Source organism: Gastrolobium bilobum, unplaced genomic scaffold, assembly GCF_033153095.1.
Source record: "Gastrolobium bilobum isolate Gb01-03AN ecotype WA unplaced genomic scaffold, APGP_CSIRO_Gbil_v1 utg39808, whole genome shotgun sequence".
Taxonomy (NCBI): domain Eukaryota; kingdom Viridiplantae; phylum Streptophyta; class Magnoliopsida; order Fabales; family Fabaceae; genus Gastrolobium; species Gastrolobium bilobum.
Window position 1 is genome coordinate 1 of NW_026898388.1, and position 19831 is coordinate 19831.

A 19831-nucleotide genomic window follows, 5' to 3' on the forward strand; every position below is an offset into this window, starting at 1 on the left:
CCAACTCACTCGAGTGTTGCGTGGATTAGAGTTTGTGGGGTAGGTCACCTCTATTGAGAGAATGACTGATGATCCCAGAGAATCGGATGACGTCGTGACGTCATTGTGAAACTTCGAGTTCTGACGATGTCCTCTTTGTTTGAGGGTGCACTTCTCGAGATTAAGACTGTGAGAGTCAGGAATGAGCTTTTGGAGAAGAACCAAGATGGTGTGTCGTGGATTGAAGAAGGACATAGCGGTGTATGTGTCCAAGTGTTTGATTTGCCTGAAAGTGAAGATTGAACACCAGAAGCCGTCTGGTGAACTTCAACCTCTTAAGGTACTGCAGTGGAAGTGGGAAGGTATTTCCATGAACTTCGTGATGGGTTGGCCTAAAACCCAGGCTGTTAATGACTCTTTTGGGTCATTGTGGACAGATTGTCAAGTCTGCCCACTTTCTTCCGGTAAAGGTGAGCTTCTCGTCAAAGCAGTTGGCCAAACTGTCGTTCGCGAGATCGTGAGTCTTCACGGGGTGCCCGAGAGTATCATTAGTGATAGGGACCCGAAGTTCACATCTCGGTTCGAGGAGGCGTTGCTGAGAGCTTTTGGAACTCAGTTGAGACTGAGTACAGCCTATCACCCTCAGACTGTAGGACAGACTGAGCGGACCCTTCAGATCTTGGAGGACATGTCGAGGGCGTGCACCTTGGAGCAGGGCCCTGCATGGGATAGGTACCTGTCATTGGTAGAGTTTTGTGATTGTGAGTTCCTTGCTAGCCTGGGCATGGGACCCTACGAGGCACTGTTTGGTAGGAGGTGTAGAACTCCTACCTGTTGGTCTGAGATTGGAGATAAAAAGAGTTGTTTGGAGTGGACCTTGTCCGATTTACCATCTGTTGGGTTAGATGATCAGAGGAAAGCTGATGCAGGCGCTTAGTCGTCAGGAGGACTACGTTGATGTTGAGCAGCGTTCACTGAAGTTCGGTAAGGGTGAGCACGTGTTTGTGAAGCTTTCACTGTCACTGGTGTTGTTCGGGCACTTGGAGTGAGGAAACTGAGCTCGCGGTTCTTTGGGCCATACCAGTTACGTGGTAGAGTAGGATCTTTTTCCTACCAGTTTGCCTTGACTTCGAACTTGGACAGCACCCAAGACGCGTTTTTCGTGTCTCAACTTCGCAAGTTTGTAGCGGATCCTTCGCACGTGGTGCAACCGGATGTTGTGGAGGTTCGGGAGAACTTGAAAACTCCCGTCGGATCACTAAAGATTCTCGATCGTGGCGAGAAGCAGCTGAGGAGCAAGATCATTTCGATGGTCAGAGAACGTTGAACGGGGAGAATTCCTGAAGGGTAATTCTGGAAGCGAGAGGATGAGTTTCACTGGCAGTATTCCGCGCTTCGGGACAGGTATGTTTTCTGATTTTGAGGTCAAAATCCTAAAAAGGTGGGGTGAATGTAAGAACCCGCACCGTTAATTAAGGGATTTAATTAATAAATTACGAGAAATTATGAAATAATTCCATAATTGACCCTAATAATTATTATGAGGCTTTAATAATTATAATTAGTGAGTAATAATGCTGAAAGTCGCTTTTCTGACGAAAAGTGCAGACACCAGTTCTGTTAGTCGGTATAAATGCGTACCGAAAAAGTATCCCGGAAAATTATAATAAGTGTATAAAAATTACTAGAATGATATGTAGGACTTATAAAACGAGTTTCAAGTCCAGATAATGAGAACTGGTGCTAGAAACCGGTACTGGCTTGGAAAAGCGCGTACCGGAAAGGTGCTCAGAAAATTATAAGAAAAATATGATAATTCTTGTAAAATTGAGTAGGTTAGGAATCTTGATTTTGAGATTAAAATGCTAAGCGTAGCAATTGAAGTTAATACTGCGCGTTCATTTTTAAGTGGACCTATATAAGGCCATGGCACACATTTCTAGGTCAGAAATGGTGCCTCCTACGTGACATTTTGAGAGCTTGGCTGCTGTCACCCTTCTCCTTGGTCACCTTTGCATGAGAAACCTCCAAGTCTTCACATTTTCTTCTTTGTTTCACCATCTAAACACTTGGTTGAGGGTGTGTGAGCTTTGTGAAGGAAGTGTGTGTTCCTTTCTGAGTTGGAGAGGTTGTTGGTGAGGTGTTGAGGGGCTGAGTTGGTGTTCCTTTGGGTGAGAGCACTTGTTCTTGGCTTGTGAAGCTTCAAGAAGCCTTCTTTGTGAAGAAAGGACATAGCTTATGTTGCCATTTTCGTTCTTGGGTAAAGTCAGAACCTTGGGAGTGTCAAGTGAGCTCCAAGAGCCTCTTTGTTCTGAGTTTGAATCTTGGGTATGTTGTACCAACCTTGTTCTTGAGTTTTTATGCTTAAAAGTGGAACCTTGATGCATGTAATGGATTAAAGTTGATAACTTAATGTTGGGTAATGTTAAACACACCTTAAATCGCATGTTTAAGCTTCTGTATGCTTGAAATGAACCACCTTTTTTGGATATCTTCGCGAAATGCAAAAAAACTGCATTCTGTCGCGAAATATCCGAATATGCATATCCGGATATGCATATCCGGATATGGATATCCGGATTTCGGGACAGCAACGAACCTGTCTTGTAACAATTCAATATCTTGAGCTACAGAGCTCCAAATCGAGTGCCTTTTGGACCTATGTGAAGCTAACACATAGGGCTACAACCCTGTAAAATTTAGTAGCCATTTGATAAGTGGTTTGAACACTGTGTTAGTTTAAATTCGCGTCTTGGTTGCTGGAAATTCAGTTGGCAGCAGTCACTTTGCGAAAATCATAACCGAAGCTATACAACTCCAATTGAGACATAAGATATGTCGTTTGAAAGCTTGTGATGTTGAGTTTAACATATTAAAATCTCAGAATTTTTGGGAAAGAATTACAACTTCAGTTTTAATAAAATGGAACCTTGGGAGCGATATCTCGCGAAATGCAGAAACTGCATTCTGTCGCGAAATATCCGGATATGATATCCGGATATAGGCTTGGAGATATCCGGATATGGATATCCGAATATGGATATCCGGATATGCCCCCGACATATATCCGGATATTCTGGGATTTCGAAGAACAATAGCTGTGCTGTGAGGACAGTAGGCTATTGGGGGTTTATAGACCCTAGATTGATGAGGTTGAACTTCTGTTTTAATTAAACTAAGTCAGAATCAAGTGATTAAGGGCTTATGGCTTGGTGAGAAGCCTTAAAACATAAAGCGTAATGAAAAGGCGTTGTCTTTAATTTGTATGCATGTGGTACATGTTATTGATTTATATTTGGTCCATATCAGATTGTGATCTGCTGCGATTGGACTTTGAGCTTGTGGCAGTGGATAGCTAGCTTAGAGGTAAGCTTTCGTGTCCTCGGTTTAGCCATGTTGTGGTTCCACCATGTCCCATGGGGGTATGGTTTATGCATGTTGTGTACATGCTTTTGGATATTTGATATGTTGATTGAACTTTACATGTAATGGCTTTTAATATGCATGTGTTGTTTCATCTTGACGGGAAGCCTGAGTATGTAGCGCCATCCAAGACGGTGTACCGGGGTGAATGCAAGTGGTACTTGCACGGTGTGTAGGTGATAGACGTATACATGCACTGTCTCTGGCCAGTAGATTAGTATTGACACACATGACATGATTATCTGCTGCATTGCATTGTTTTAGAAATGATAAATGATAAACTGCTTTTGAACTTATATTGCACATGTAAGTGAGCTTGGGGAGGAAGATCCTTGAGGACTCACTGACTTACTGAGATTTCTAGATTAGAGATCTTACCCCACGTTTGGGGAATGCTTATTTCAAGATCAGGTAGTATGGGTACTGATGCCTCAGGCGGCAGGAGGCCGGAGCTTAGCTGATTATGTTTTACTACTTTATGTTAGCATGACTGGATTTGGGATGCTGTTTATGTTTTCCGCTATTTATGATATGTTGTTGTTGAGACTGATGTTGGGCATGTTGCTTTATTTGAGTGAGCATGGGGATTGTCCATGACACTTTCTGTTAGTACTTTTAGATTGGAGTTGTATAAACTGTTAGATGGTCCGGTCTACATTGTTGTAGTTCTGTGACTAGAGCCACACTTATATTACCTATGTTATGAGGTATTTCAGTTAGCTGTTTTATTGCAATTACATACAGGCGATGTTTTATTAATTGATTATTAAGCAAGATGGTAATGTTAATGGCATCATAATTGAAAAGAAAAAGTAATTCCGCATTTTTAATTAAGCGCAACTTAATACGATATTATGATAATATTGCCGGATATATACGGGGTGTTACATTTATGGTATCAAAGCAATGGTTTGAGGGAAAAGCCTGTATGTATTGCAATAGCTAGGATGTTTGGTTGTGTCTGTCTTGTGTGTTTACTCCGTCGAATCTTATTACGAAGATGCATACGTGATCACATTGCGTGGGCCTGATCAACTCACAATTTGTGTAACTTGTGCAGAGTCATGGTAAGATCCGGGAGAACACGAGAGACTTCTGAGGATCAACCCGATCCTATCCTGACTGCATTGGCTGAGATGCAGGCGGCTAGGTTAGCCGATCAGGAGGCCACTAGATTGGCCAACGCGGCAATGATGGATGATGTTCGCGAGGCGAACCGGATAGCCGCAGCTGAGGTTCGTGAAGCGAACCGGAGGACCACTCAGGAAGTCCTCGAGGCAAACAGGATGGCGAACATGACGATGATGAGAGTCATGTTGGAGGAGATGAGAGCTGGTCCTGCTGTTGGCCAGGCTCCACCGCCGCCGCCTCCACCTAGTGTTCAGGAGGAGAGCCATAGTCACATCGGCAGTGCTACTCATGCCGCTGAGACGGGGGGAGCCCCTTGAGGGGATTGCTGAGGATCGTGATGTGATCGATCGCCGGCTGAATTCTTTCAGGAAGCATAAGCCACATGTGTTTGAGGGGTCTTTGGATCCTATTGCTGCTGCAAGATGCACACTGAAAATATGCATCTGCTTTTCGGTAGCCCAAAACGGAAGAACTCCACAGTTAAGCGTTCTTGACTTAGAGCAATTCTGGGATGGGTGACCTCCTGGGAAGATTTCTCGGGAAGTATGCGAGTGAGGAAAAAGCACACTGAAAAGTCTCGTGTTAGTATGTGGGAATAGTCATTGATTCTTGAAGCTGCCGAGCGTTACGAGGGTCACATCACCGACACCAACAATCTTACTTGTCACCTGATTTCTCATTTTTACCACTCCAAAATCATCACCTCTGTATGAAGAGAAGAAACCTTTATGTGGGGTGACATGGAAGGAGGCAGCAAATTCAACAATCCAGGTGCAATCATCATATGTAACATTTAAAAAATTATCTTCACCGAGTAGGAAGATCTCGATATCAACATTGGCAACCATCGCATGTTGTTCTTCTCTTCTTTCTTCTTTTGCACAATCAGATCCAGCTTGACAGTTCCGTTCTTCTTATCTTTCTGCAGAGTTCTGCAGTTTGACTTCTTGCGATCGGGCTTCCCACAGTAGAAGCATTATAACTTATATTTCGACCTTAACTGGCCTCTGGACTTATCTCGTCCGTCATGACCCCGGCTCTTGCTTCGACCCAGGGTATCAGACCTTCCTCTGTTCTCGGTTGTAACACCCCGTGTATACCCGGTTTGTTAACATGTCATCGTATTAAGCCAAGCTTAATTAAAATTCCGGAATATTCTTTTCTTTTCAATTATGACGTCATTATCCTTACCAAGTTGAATTACTTAATTCATTTTAAAACATTGTCTGTATGTAGATTGCAAAGACAGCTAACTGAAATACCTCAATATAATAATTAACAGTGAGTATCTAAAATCACGGATCTACAACACGTAGTCCGGACATAATCCTGATACATTATTACAACTCAACATCTAAAACATTGTCAAATTAATGTGGCATGAACAATCCCCATGCTCACCAAATAAACAACATACTCATCAAGTCTCAATACAAACAGCATGGTAATGGTAAAAGCATAAAACCAAGCAGGTGCATCAGCATAAACAGCAAACATGATAATCAACTAAGCTTTGGCCTCCTGCCGCTAGAGGTCTCAGCCCATGGGTTACCTGAACCTGAAATAAGCACCCCAAACGTGGGGTGAGATCTCTAAACAGAAATCTCAGTAAGACAAGGGGTCCTCAAGGATCTTCCACCCCAAGCTCACTTACATGTGCAATATAAGTTCTAAAACAGTTCAACAATATAAGTTTCAAAATAGTGCAATGCAGCAGATAATCATATCATGTGTGTCAATACTAATCTACTGGACAGAGAAATGTAGGAATACGTCTATTACCCACACTAGTGCAAGACGCCACTTGCACCCACCCACAGTGTCACCGTCTTGTATGACGCCACATACTCAGGCTAACCGTCTAAGTCGAACGACACATACATATTAAAAGCCATTGCACATAAAGCTCAACAACATTTTCTATTATCAAAGCATGTAAACACAACATGCATATAAACCATTTCCCCATGGGGTATGGTGGAACCATACAATGGCTAAACCGAGGACACGAAAGCTTACCTTGCAAGCTAACTATCCGATGCCAAGAGTCCAACCAATCTCAAAGCTCAAACACAGCAGAATCACAATATGTTTTGGACCAATAATCATATCAATATCATACTCAACAAGTATAAGACACAAGGACAACGTCTTTCCTTTACATTTCGTGTCTTACGACTCCTCACAAAGCCACAAGCCCTTAATCACTTAGATTCTGACTTAACTAATCAATACAGAAGCTCAACTTAACCAGTCTAGGGTCCACAAACCTCAAACATCATTCTGTATGAACAGTGCAGCTACTGTTCTTCGAAAACCCAGAATATCCGGATATTTGTCGGGGGCATATCCGAATATCAATATCTGGATATCTCTTTGTCAATATCCGGATATTCAGAACCCCATATCTGGATACCCATATCCGGATATCCATATCTGGATATCCATATCCGGATATCAATATCCGAATATTTCTAACCCAATATCCGGATATTTTGCGGCAGAACTCAGATTCTGCATTTTGCGAAATACCACATCCAAGGTTCCATTTTTAACATTTCAAAACGTTAAAGCATGCATTTTTATACTCTTTTAAGTTCATATACATATTACATACTTGTTTAACTCATTAAACATGCCAAGGCACCTCTTTTAAGCATTAAAACTCAAGATTAAGTGAAGGGACATACTCAAGGCTTCAAAATAGAAGCAAAGGCTGCTCTTGGAGCTCACCAACAGCTCCTCAAGTCTGACTTCACAAAGTGCACGAAAATGGTGATCAAAGGTTGGTTCTTTCTCACCAAAGATCACTCATTGGACCTCAAAATGCCATGAAAATGGCTTCACCCTCACAACTCAGAAAACACAGCACCTTAAACTCCCAAACAGAGACCCAAGGTTTAGAAACAAGGCCTCTAAACCACCCCCAAGGCTTTGTCTCACACACACAAGGGTTTGATGAAGGAACCAAGAGGAAAGGTGGTCTCTTGGCTCTCAAGTAAAGGGAGGAAGATGGTGGCTGATAGAGAACAAAAGCTTCAGCAAAGGAGGCACGTAGAAGGCTGAAATATGGCCTAGGTTTTAGTGCAAGTTTGTATTTATAACCGGTTTACACTTAATCACACTGTATTAGCGTTAATTGCTACGCTTAGCAATTTAATCCCAAACTTAGGATTCTGAACCTACTCATTTTTCTAAGATTTTTTATATTTTTATTTTATTTTTCGCAGCACCTTTTCGGTACGCGCTTTTCTATAGCCAGTATCAGTTCTGGCACCAGTTCTCATTATTTTAACTTGAAACTTGTTTTACAGGTCCTATATATTATTCTAGTGACATATACACCATTTTCATAATTTTTTGGAATACTTCACCGGTACACATTTATACCAAGTAGCAGAGCCGGTATCTGCACTTTTCGTCAGAAAAGCGACTTTCAGCATTATTACTCACTTACCAATATTATTTAAGCCTTATCATAATTATTAGGGTCAATTATGGAATTATTTCCTAATTTCACATAATTAATTAATTAACTTCCTTAATTAACGGTGTGGGTTCTTACATCAGTCATGTTTACCTCAGATGTGCTGGTTACAACTCATTTCCTTCTCCTCGATTCTTCATTCAGGAGGTTGTCTGTCACGACATCCATCTTTAATTTCTCATCTAGAGCCGAGTTACTCAATGTCACTACCAGAGTATCCCAACTTTCTGACAACGAGCTCAGTAGCAGCAACACCTGCATCTCATTATCTATCTTCATCTCGACTTTAGACAGCTAATTCATAATACCTTTGTAAGTGTTGAGGTGTTCAATCATTCTCATGTCGTTCTTGTATTCCAGTTTCACAAGTTGGCGAATCAGGTGTGCTTTGTTTCTAGGAGTCCTCTTCTGAATCATGGGCTCCAGCTTCGTCTATAACTCGTATGCATTCGTGAAATCGGCAACATGCTCGAAGAGACTTTTATCAATGTATTTTCTTATCATGGCCAGCGTCTTCCTATTCTTTCTCGGTTTTGCCTTCAGGCCTCTCTACATGGACGATGGGCTCATACAAGTCTTTACAGTACATGTGTTCTTCCATCATTGGTCTTCAATAAGTAAAATTATCTGCGGTCATCTTGAACATAATGTTGTCATGGGTTACACCACTAGTCTCCATCTTATCTTTTTCAGAACCCATCGAAACTGGGCTCTGATACCACTTATGAGACGAACTCGGTCCCTTAATTTTGGCTAAGAAGCCTTTGCGAAAGTAAAACGTCGAGCTCGGAGCTCGGCTATTAGAAAGGTTAGCCTGAACTCTCCAAGTCAGCCTATACGTAGCAGAAATGAAAAATATAAAGGGGAGAGAGAGAGAGAGAAAGAAAGAAAGATAAACACAACAATTTTTTAACGTGGGAAAATCTTCTCCAATGTGAAGAAGTAAAAACCCACGTGACATTAGTCTAGAATCAAACTTTCATTATGAAAATAATGGGTACAAGATATCAAACTTCACCGATAATGGTGGTACACTCAAAACTCACCTACAATTGTGGTATTCTTTCAAATTTTTCTTAGGAGGTCAAACTCTCAAGCTTCTCTCTAGTGGTGTTCTCTCAATTTTCTCAAATTGTCTCAAAGCCAACTTCTATTCCAACCCTCAATTGATGCTAATATAGAAGAGGAGAGAAAGTTCTAGAATATCAAAAGTGGAGATTAGGGTTACTTGAGCCCTAACTTCTTTGAGTTTCTTGAGCCCCGAGTTTCTTGAGCCTCACTCATCAATATTGGACCTTGTTCAGCATTAAGGAGGAAAAGTCCAACACATTCCATATGTAGCAAAGTGTATGTTTCTATAAATATCTTGATTAATTCATTAATTAAAATTAATCTAATCCATTATCAATTGAAGAATCCCACTATGTATAAAGATAATTAAATAATCCATTAAAAAACTTTCTTGTAGTCACTCTTAAAAGCCTTACTACTAGGAGCAATTTTCATTATTCTAAAATTTAGGAAAAGTGATTCCAAAGTGATTTCTATTTTAAGGATCCTAAAACTCCCGCATCATTGGGGAGTTTTCTATTATCATCTAACGATGAAAAGCAACTCGGATCCCCTTTTCTAACAATGTACGTATCAAGGAATTCATCGTCCATTTTACCAATAAAAGGAACCTCAATAAAACACAAAAGAGAAATCTGTTAGGCATAGCAGCAGTTGGAGTGATTGTTGGGCTCTTAAAAGAACGTTATGGTTGTGGCAATATAATTGGGGAAATTGTAATATGGATTGTGACGTTGTAACAATTTAAATATGACAAGTTGCTTAGTTTAGTATAGTTGCTGACGTGGAATGTTGGTCGTTGATATGAATAAGTGGGTATAGATAGGAATAAGAAAGTAAGTGCACAACCCAAATCCGAGTCTCTCTACCTACGTAACACCGATACTGACACGAGACACGTGACACGATACGGCACGACACTCTGACATGTTAATTCTAAAACATGTTATATTTCGATATGTTATGACACATTTTGATATTAAATAATATTTTTAATTTATGTTGTATATATTATATTTAAGGGGAATATTAATCTTATGTTACATGAGAGTATTATCTCATGCTATAGAGAGAGTTTAAGTGGGGTCCACCATTAACAAGTAAAAAAGAAAAAGAAAGAAGAAGGGGTGCGATTTTCGATGTGAGAGAAAATGAGATAACTACCTCATGTAAAATGAGAGTAATATTTCCCTATATTTAATATTCAATAATTTAACAAAAAAATAAAACTAAACTTATAATATTCATCAATTTGGCAAAGAAGCATAAGATATCCCAAATATTTATATTAAACTCAATAAAATGGTAATCGTAATTCAACGAATCTAATAGTTGGAACTAAAACTCAACGCAACCTTTGAACTTTTTTTTGAATTTCAATAACGCGTGATGGAGTGTCGGGAAGTGTCAGAGTGTCGGAGAGTGTTGAAAAGTGTCGGACACGACACATCAGGATTTTTGAAGTATCAGTGTTTCATAGCTCTCTACTGATTGAGCAGCTTTTTTTTTTGTACTAATAATTAAGAATTATCCCCCCCCCCCCCAACCCAGCTTGCTGCATCAGCTAAATTAAGAACTTGTTTGGGAGTTTTTTTTTTTAAAAAAAAAAAACTAAAAGCTACTTTTAAGTTAAAATTAAAAAAAGAATTTTAAAAATTTAACTACAAACTATTTGAACATTTTATAAATTTTTTAGCTTAAAAGTTACTTGAAATTTGTTTATTTCAAAAAAAAATTTAATACAACCTATTTTGCTTTTGATTTTTAGCTTCATTATATATATATATATAACCCCTTTTATTAAAAGAGTTTTTATAAAAATCTGTTTGATCTAACTTATATTTTTAAGAAGAAGAGAAATAAAAAAAAAAAACTCTCAAACAGACACTAAATTTTTCTAGCGATTAGCCCGTCAAGTCTAATTTTTATCAATATACACTTGAATTTATCAAAAATATTTTAAAATTAACCTACTTGTAGAAATTATAATGGAGCAACTCTACAGCATTAACATACAAGTCTTCTAGAAAAATTAAAACATAAACCTTGCTTACACAAATTGATGTGCCAAACTCACCATCAATAACCAAATAGACTCCCACGATCAAACTGGAAGAGTAAAATCAAGACTAACTCTACAGTTATACCTACAAAATTTTAATTATTGTTGGGGTGAGTTGCAATGCAACTGAATTAGTAAGCAATAGGATTCTATGATGCACGGATACTGACACGGGATACGACATGACACGCCGATACGTTAATTCTAAAAAATGACATATTTCGACACGTTGGGACACATTTTGATATTAAATAATATTTTTAAAATATATAATATAATTTATATTTAATAGATATAACAGTCCATAATAAGTTATATAACCAATCAAATATTTAAATTTCATAACATAAATATAAATAAAAATAATTTTTCGTACTTTGTTAATTTTTCATGTCAAATTTCAAATTAAAAAAAAGTTAATTTATAAATTATTTTTTTATATTTAGTTAGTAAAATAAAATTCAGATTAAAAAAAAAAACATGTCAGAGTCTGTCCAAGCGTTGACCGCGTATCGAAAAAAGTTGACTGTATATCAGAAAAACGTGTCGAAAAGTTGACCGCGTATCCCCAAATATTGACCGCGTGTCAGAGCGTGTCCGTGTCGGACACGTGTCCGACACCCAAATTTTTTTGAAAAACCGTGTCCGTGCTTGCTTGATAGGATCTATCACAAGCAAGACGTGGCAACATAAAATTATCTTTAATTAAATGATATACTTAAGAAATTCTCAAATAATAATTCATACCCAATATTTTCAAAACTAACACTATCAAATAATATTTTGATAAATCAAACAACAAAGTTGGAAAATAAAGTGTCAAATCCAAATCAACTAAGCTATACGTATATAAATTGAAAATCTACACTTTTCTAAAATAATATAAGTATCCAAGTGGTATGTACTTAGATAGAACTAGAACAAATTAATCTTGACCTCCCCGCCTGTAAACATAATGTGATTGCACTACCAAACTCACTGCTTAAAAATATAATCATAACAATATTAGACTATTTGTCTACATTAAATCAATAATAGGCTCCCCTCCTATAAATTAAGTCATGATGCACCAAAAGTAATATCTACTGCTCTTAGCATGCAATGTTCTGCAGAAATCTTTTGCCCGAAACCAATTTGGAAAACACAATATGCATATATATATATATATATATATATATATATATATATATATATATATATATATATCTCTCTCTCTCTCTCTCTCTCTCTTAGGCAAAGCCAATCAAATGCAGACCATAATTTCATAAATCAAATTGATTTATTTCACAATATTAAGTAATTTATATCATGTTTAATCTATACAAAAAAAACAAATTTTATGTAATACATTAATATGTGTGTTCGTTATACCTCTGATTGGCCTGAATATAAAACCAGCTTTTACGTAGCTTATGTAGATATCTCTCTCAGGAGAACACCATTAGGTTTGTGACATCAACATTTTAAACACAACACTTTCAATCAGCTCAGATGTAGTGTTTTATACGCTTAATTCTTCACATAATGGTTATAATGTTTTAAGGTTACACATTATATTAAAACTCCATCAAAGGGTATGGAAGAAGACCATTTTTCATTCACCAGATTCTGGTGGAAAAGGCAAAGGCTACTTTTTGCAAAAGTAGCAAATGAACACATAATATTACACATTAGCAAGAATTATAAAACTTCAAACTAATCAAAGTGTATCAAACCATGAATCAAAATCATCTGACACTTTGGACTTGCTTTCAGAATGTGAAGAAGATTGTATGCTGTGACGAACAGGCTTTTCTTCCTGTGGCCGTAATAAAACATTTGGATTCATCAAAGTGGATGTTTCCTCTAGCAAGTCATCAAGTTCATCATCTAGACTAGCAGTAACTGATGCAGTTTTGGATGGAACAGTCTCTTTATTCGACACATGAGAACGATCAACTGAAGAAACTCCCAAGGAGACAGGAAAAGAGGTATTGGATTTAAAGCCCTGAGAATCTAGAATCTTGGTCTCACTAAGTGAATCTAAGAGCATATCCAGTTCCTCTTCAGCAGCAGCTGTTCCAAATGTTGAATGTGTCCTTGTATTTTCAGTAGAATGTAAATTATCTTCTGCACTTGGAATAAATGCTTTATTTTCACCAGAACTACCGACTTGTTGAGATTCAACATTGATATGGTTCACAGGAATGAGGGAGTTGTTGGACAAGGTGAATGCAGAAGCAGCACGGCCGCTGCTACTGGAACTAGATGATGTAAACTGATCTGCAGCAGAATCATCTAAATTTAACCCTTTAGACAACCTATTGGATAGTTCACTGTCCTCTCTAGTTTCCAGTTCGTCAGGTTCTTCAGTACTGCCCACTGCCAAGTCTTCCACACACTGTTATATAAACCACATTATTGCAGCATAATATAAATTTGAAGACTATATCAAAGTAAAATTAATCCTATAAATCATTCATGGGCTTCACAAGGGCAGGCATACTACTGGATTTATAATATGACTAGCTCAAAATTCCAATTGTCAAACAATTACATGGTACTTGTCCCAGTGCTACATCAGTGTCAAAGTTTTTTCTATCAGCAAGGAACAGTTAAACATATGATTTCACAACGAACAAAGAAATTGCTGAAGTTCAGAAACTTCCATTATTTGCCAAAAACTCATAAATAACAGTTGCTTTCATCAATAAAGCATGTATCCAATGTCGCACTTGATAAAAGTACATATGGCCATGTTTCACTATATATTATGGCTCATGCTTACCAACAAATGGCTCATTTTACAGTTTCTCTGTTTGTCATTCCATGTTATAAAAGAAAAAGTGTTTTACAGCAAGAGAAATTCTTAGGTGCTTGCTTTGTACCATAGAATGTAAACCGCATCCGCTATGTGTGCCATCGCTACATCCACTAACTACACTTTTAATGCTATAACTGAAGTGGTACACATTTCTTGCTACAGAGTAAGAGAAATCTCTTGCTCTAGGAGCCCCTAAGAATTTTTCTTTGCGACAAGGTGTTGTTTGTAGGATTAGGAAAAATATAAGGGATTCTAATTCTCCAATTCCCCACATGCATGGAAACAGTAGAGCACAAAACAAACTTAAGTAGCCCCGAGTACTATATAAGTTTGAGTTATGACATAAAATCTCAAGTAATTAAATCATAAAACAATTCTTACAAAGTGTAAGTTAGGCCAAATGTATAACTACTTACAAACAACTACGCACTATGTGCCTCTGCCCAAACCTCAGAGGCAATAAAAGGAAATTAAAATTAAGTAAACATAGAGAATGTAAAAATATATATATATATATATATATATAAATGTTTGTCCTTTTAAAGGATGGTCATTTTAGTTAAAACTAGTGTTTTTTATTTAAAATTTAAATTAAAAAAAAAAAACTTTCACTTTCTCCCCCCATGATTTCCATTGTGTATCTCTTTTTATCACTTAAAATGACACAATTCTATGTCCTTTAAACGGACAAACACCAATCCCATATATATCTATATATATATACACATTGTGATATACAACTTAAGTTATTTAACTAAAATGTTATGAAATTTGCAAAAAGATGCAAGCCAGATAATTTGCAAGATCAATTTAGAGAGTAAACATACCAACTCAGTGGGCAACAGGTCAGACTCAATGAATAATCTCTTTGATAAGTCAACTTTTGCAAGATTTTCAGCCAGAGCAAGCAAATTCATGGAAATAAATGATGCCTGCATGAAAACCCAGTTCATGATAAATGAAGTTGGAAGATAACATTTAGGCAAAAAAATTAAGATATAAAGTGTTGCAAGGGCAAATCTTGATAAGAATGCAGGACAAAATCACGTAGATCGACAACAACTCAATTATTATTTACACAGCAGAACTATAATTCCCAATAATAATCTCTTGCAGATAAAAAAAATTGTTCAAAATAAAAAAGTGTCTAATATTTAAAGGCAGAGACTGTATACTCAATCAAACTTGCAATCATCCTACAATTTTGTTAGCCAAGCAAGTGTGAAGAAACTTCCATTTAAAAATTTCCAGTCAAACAAGCATAGCATACATAAGCCTCAAGGACCAATTTATATTGTAGCAGCTATATAAATGGAAGAACTTCCGATAGCAATAGTTACCCTAAAAAGGAAATTCAAAGGCAAACAAACTGGAACAGCTTGTAGCCTGATATATTGCACCCGAAATTTATTATGCTAACTTCAGAGATGCTAATTTATCAAGATACTGAAGAAAGTAATCTATATTTCAAAAAAAAAGTACAGGGTGCTACGAAATAGCTGGATGCTAGTACAAAAAATAAATATGAAGAGCTTCTAATATTACTACTACTTATTCATAAGCAAAGGGCAGATCCCAGTGCATAAGGCTTCCCAACTTTATGAAGGCAGGAGTAAGGGTCATTTGTATGCAGCCTTGATCATTCATTTTATATGAAACAAAATAATTTATTAGGTTGCAAGCATTAGAAAGGTAGCTGCAGCTGGCCTCATATAGACTCTTGACATTGTTTTATTAAGATGTTTAGTATGCTTAAAATCTTATGATGAGAACTACCCCTATTACATTCAGAAAGCATAGCTAAACATGAGAACTGATCATATAATCATATCAACAATAGTTAAGGTAGTGAATATATTACCTCTTGATTTGCACTTGTCTTATCCTCTACCACAAAATTTTCATCTCCAACCCATGACAGAATGCCCTCTCCCCTGACTGCAAGCATAGAACTTAATCCCACACCAAACTCCCCTGTAAAAAAATGACATAATAAAAATAAATCTCAACAACATTTACATTTAACAAAAGTCTCATTGACTAATTACTTAATTACCAATGCTCATTTATCACAAAACATTAATTACAGATATGCTAGTGTTACTAAAGAAAGATAACACTGAAATGGTGATGAATCTCATTCTCACAACTAGGTAATTGAGTTATGAAGCAAAACAAATACCAGGAAGAAGGTCATCCAAAGAAGGGAAGCCCTCTAAAGTTGTTGTGTCTGCATGAAATTGAGCCTCAGCAACAAGATGGCGAAAATCAGCACCTTTACTTTTGGGCAAGACAACATCAAGGTTTTTGCTTGCACTTTCAGGAGAGACCCCTTCAGACCCAGAATCAAATTCCTCCTCCTCATAGCGATCCCAATTGGTGGGAAGCGCGGAAGAACCCTGAGACCGAGACCCATGTGTTCTCTTCTCGTTCACTTGCAATGGCTTCTTCTTCGTAGCGTCATTTGAACCAGAAGATGATGGTGATGGAGCTTTGAGCTTCTGGCTATGGTGTTTTTTGCTGTGTTGCTGTGTGTGACCTCTCTTTGATTTTGCCAGAGCCTTCACGTCCATTGAAGGCAATTGTTATTGGGATTTTCAATTTCGTGGTTTTTGTTTTTGTGAAAGATAGAAGCTTTAATCGGAATTAAAATCAGATGATTACAAAACGACGATTTAGGGTTTAGGCAAACCAAGGTCACCGGTGGAGGTAAACGGCGTCGTTTCCAACTGACATCGCTCTGTCAGTGCACCGTCTTTAAACAAATTAAATTTGAATTTGTCTGGGCAAAAAAAAGGGAAAAAATTAAAATACTTTTTTTAATAAAAAAATTACGAAAATATAAATTTTTTGAACCAATTTATTAATTTATTACACTCATTTACCCCAATTTGGGAAAGACCACTCACGCCCAATTTAAGCGTGACTATCGAAAACACTTATGTCTATTTCAGGCACGACCACTCACGTCCAAATGGGACGTGACTTACGTAGCCTATAAAATCATGGGAAAAGTGTGCATAATTTTGAAGGATGTAAAGTTGTGTCATTTTAAGAGAGAGAAAGAGATAGATAAAGGAGGAGAGAGAGTTGACAAAAAAAATAAAGTTGTGGGTCCCACCTTTTTGTGAAAGTGAAAGGATGTAAGTTGTGTAATTTAAAAGTATAGACACTTTTCCCTAAAATCATTGTCTGAATGTCCAAAAAATACGACGAAATACGAGTTTCTCACGAACCAGTTGATTCGCCACAAAATAATCAGTTGTTTGAAAATGATAAACAGAACTTGGTGAAAAGCGAAGCATATATTCACACCACCTGATCAAAAATGCGTAAGACTCCTCCCAAATCACTATACATTATATCAATTGTTTTCTGTTTCGCATACCATGTTTTTTTATATGAAACTTTGAAACCATATGTATGGGTGATCCTCTCTAGAACCAGTGCAATTGAGACTGATGGTTCCTCTTTTATCATCCTTAACAATCAAATTGTAACTAGACATTAAGACAAACAAAAATGCCATTAACCATAAAATAATCTCAAAATAATCCAATAAGTTACCTACGACGAGTGAAGCAATAACATAAGCATCAAGTTATCTGTGACCCTGAAAAATGTGGTTATTCAAGCAATTGTGGTTTCCACCCCATTTAATAGCCTTCCAATTCTCATCGTATGTTGGTTTTATTACCCTATCCCTCCACGGGCACCCTGCTCATGCGCATGACATTTCAGGCTTAACTTTGTATGCGTGCTCTCAACCACAATTGCTTCTTGATACTCCTTCGTTAGGTTCTGCTTGATTTCCATCTGCAGCTCTCTTTTTTTATTCAAATTCTTACTTAACAAATAACTTATTCACTAATAGCCATGAACCCTCAACTGAACCAGAACCATTGGTATAAGAATATTGTACGCTCGGATGATCCCAAGCAATGTATGTATAATGTGGAATTCCATCCTAGAAAAAAGTAACAATATCACCTGCATGTACGAATTAATGCTAGTAAAAAAATTTACATAATCAAAATGTATGGATGTATAAATGGATATCGGCGAGGTAACTTGAAAAATAGAAATAAAAATATGAATATTCATAGAAAAATATCTAGGTCAAGAATATCAAATTTGAGATGAAAATAGTAAGCAGTGATGTCAGAACTAATATCGGCTATTTCGATGTAGAAAGTGTGTACCAGCAAAGTGTCTAAAAAAAATTAATGTAAAAATATGATAATTCCTAGAAAAATGTGTAGGGGAGGGGGCTGAACCTTTAGCTATCACTGTTCTCCCGCACTCCGGATTAGTCCCATAGCCGGCTCGAAGAGTCGAAGCTCGTGGGGACACCGGAGGGAGCCAACTCGTCTCAAAGAGATAATTAGGGTTGGGTAACTCCAAAAAAAAAAAAAAAAAAGAATATGAAGTTTCAGGGTTAAACGAAGAGCGAAACTAATTAAACTAACACTGTTAGTTTTAGTGGGTGCTCTTATAAATAACTAAGTGGCACACAACCCTAGGCATTTGTTGAAACCCATATTGTTGCACTCTCATTTCCTCTTATGGTAGAAAATATTCTCCACCTCTAGGATTTCATCATTTTTCAAGAAACATACCAAAGTCATCACTTTTCTTCACAATTGGATCATCATAACCTTGTAAACACTAGTTGTTAGTGATGTTAGAAGAGAAAAACACCATCTTGAAGGGTTAAGCTTGTTGTCTTGAGTCTAAGAATGGCCCCCTTTCATCCTTGAGAGCTTGAGTCACCATCTTCACTTGTGTTGAAGCCTTGGAACAAGAAAGAACCAATCTTTAGCGAGAAAAGAACCAATCTTTGAAGAACATTTTTGGTGCTCTTACCATGGCAGCATTGGGAAGTGGATTGTAGACCATGAAGACTCTTCCTTTTTCTATTTTGAACCTCATGGATATATACCTCAACACTTCCCTTAGTGTTTTTATGAAAATAACAAGATTTGAAGATATAAAATTATGAGTTTTGATAACTTGAACGTAGGTTAATGAACCTAAGTGTTAAAATGCATGTTAAGATGATGGGATAGATGTATCTAGGTAAAAGATTTCATTTTAATGGATAATTTCGTGCTTGGCTGCTGTTTTTGGCCACTGTCGCGAAATATCCGGATATGATATCTGGATATGTAGACAACAACGAACCTGTTTTAGTAAAAATTTGATATCTAGAGCTACAGAGCTCCAAATTGAGTTCCATTTGAACCTATGTGAAGTAAGACATAGGGCTACAACTCTGTAAAATTTTGTAGCCATTGGATAAGTGATTTGATTGCAGTGTCAATTTGAAGTCTCATTTTGGTTGTTGTAAATTCAGTTTGCAGCCATCACTTTACGAAAAAATATAACCGGAGTTATACAACTCCAAATGAGACATAAAATATGTCTTTGGACAGCTTGAGATGTCTAGTTTAACATATTAAAAACTTAGAATATTTGGTAAAGAGTTGCAACTGCAGTTTTAAAAATTGTAAAGACGGTTTGTGCTTGGGGGCTTTGGGAGAAGCCTATAGTACGCTAAATGAAAAAGAAAACATGTTCCATTTGGCATGAAATTGTAAGATATGGTTATTGATGATGTGTTTACCATTAAGCCAGATTGTGACTCGCTGGATTATTTGGTTGTTGGTGACCACGTTGATACTGAGTTGTATTAGAGGACTCTACTGATACAGGTAAGCTTTTGGTCCTCGGTTTTATCCTTTACTTGTTCCGCCAAACCCCATGGGGGATTGGTTTATGTGCATGATATGTTTTATGGAATAATATCTGTTTATGTTATGAGTATTGGATAAGCTATTGAGTTGGATTATGGAATTATATCTGTTTATGTTAT

The 19831-nt window shown here is 37.2% G+C and overlaps 1 protein-coding gene across 2 annotated transcripts; it reads right to left on the reverse strand.

Annotated features, from left to right (window-relative positions):
• Positions 1–12722: 12722 nt before the first annotated feature.
• Positions 12723–16609, reverse strand: LOC133315662 (protein ECERIFERUM 16). Of its 2 annotated transcripts, none has more exons than XM_061517327.1 (4): positions 16139–16609; positions 15818–15930; positions 14784–14888; positions 12723–13533 (listed from the first exon to the last, which is right to left on the reverse strand). In XM_061517327.1, the coding sequence occupies exons 1-4, from the start codon at positions 16527–16529 to the stop codon at positions 12853–12855; spliced, it is 1290 nt and encodes a 429-aa protein (XP_061373311.1). In that variant the 5' UTR covers positions 16530–16609; the 3' UTR covers positions 12723–12852. The 2 variants fall into 2 exon arrangements, with proteins under 2 accessions (XP_061373311.1, XP_061373312.1); XM_061517328.1 differs by having other exon boundaries at positions 16133–16609.
• Between the last annotated feature and the right edge of the window lie 3222 nt (positions 16610–19831).

Bases quoted from the DNA above. Each gene is read 5' to 3' on its own strand.
- LOC133315662 (XM_061517328.1), bottom strand. From the start codon at position 16,529: ATGGACGTGAAGGCTCTGGCAAAATCAAAGAGAGGTCACACACAGCAA. The intron at 14,889-15,817 runs GTAATATATTCA...GTTTTCATGCAG, and splicing joins AGACAAGTGCAAATCAAGAG to GCATCATTTATTTCCATGAA. The intron at 13,534-14,783 runs GTATGTTTACTC...TTTATATAACAG, and splicing joins ACCTGTTGCCCACTGAGTTG to TGTGTGGAAGACTTGGCAGT.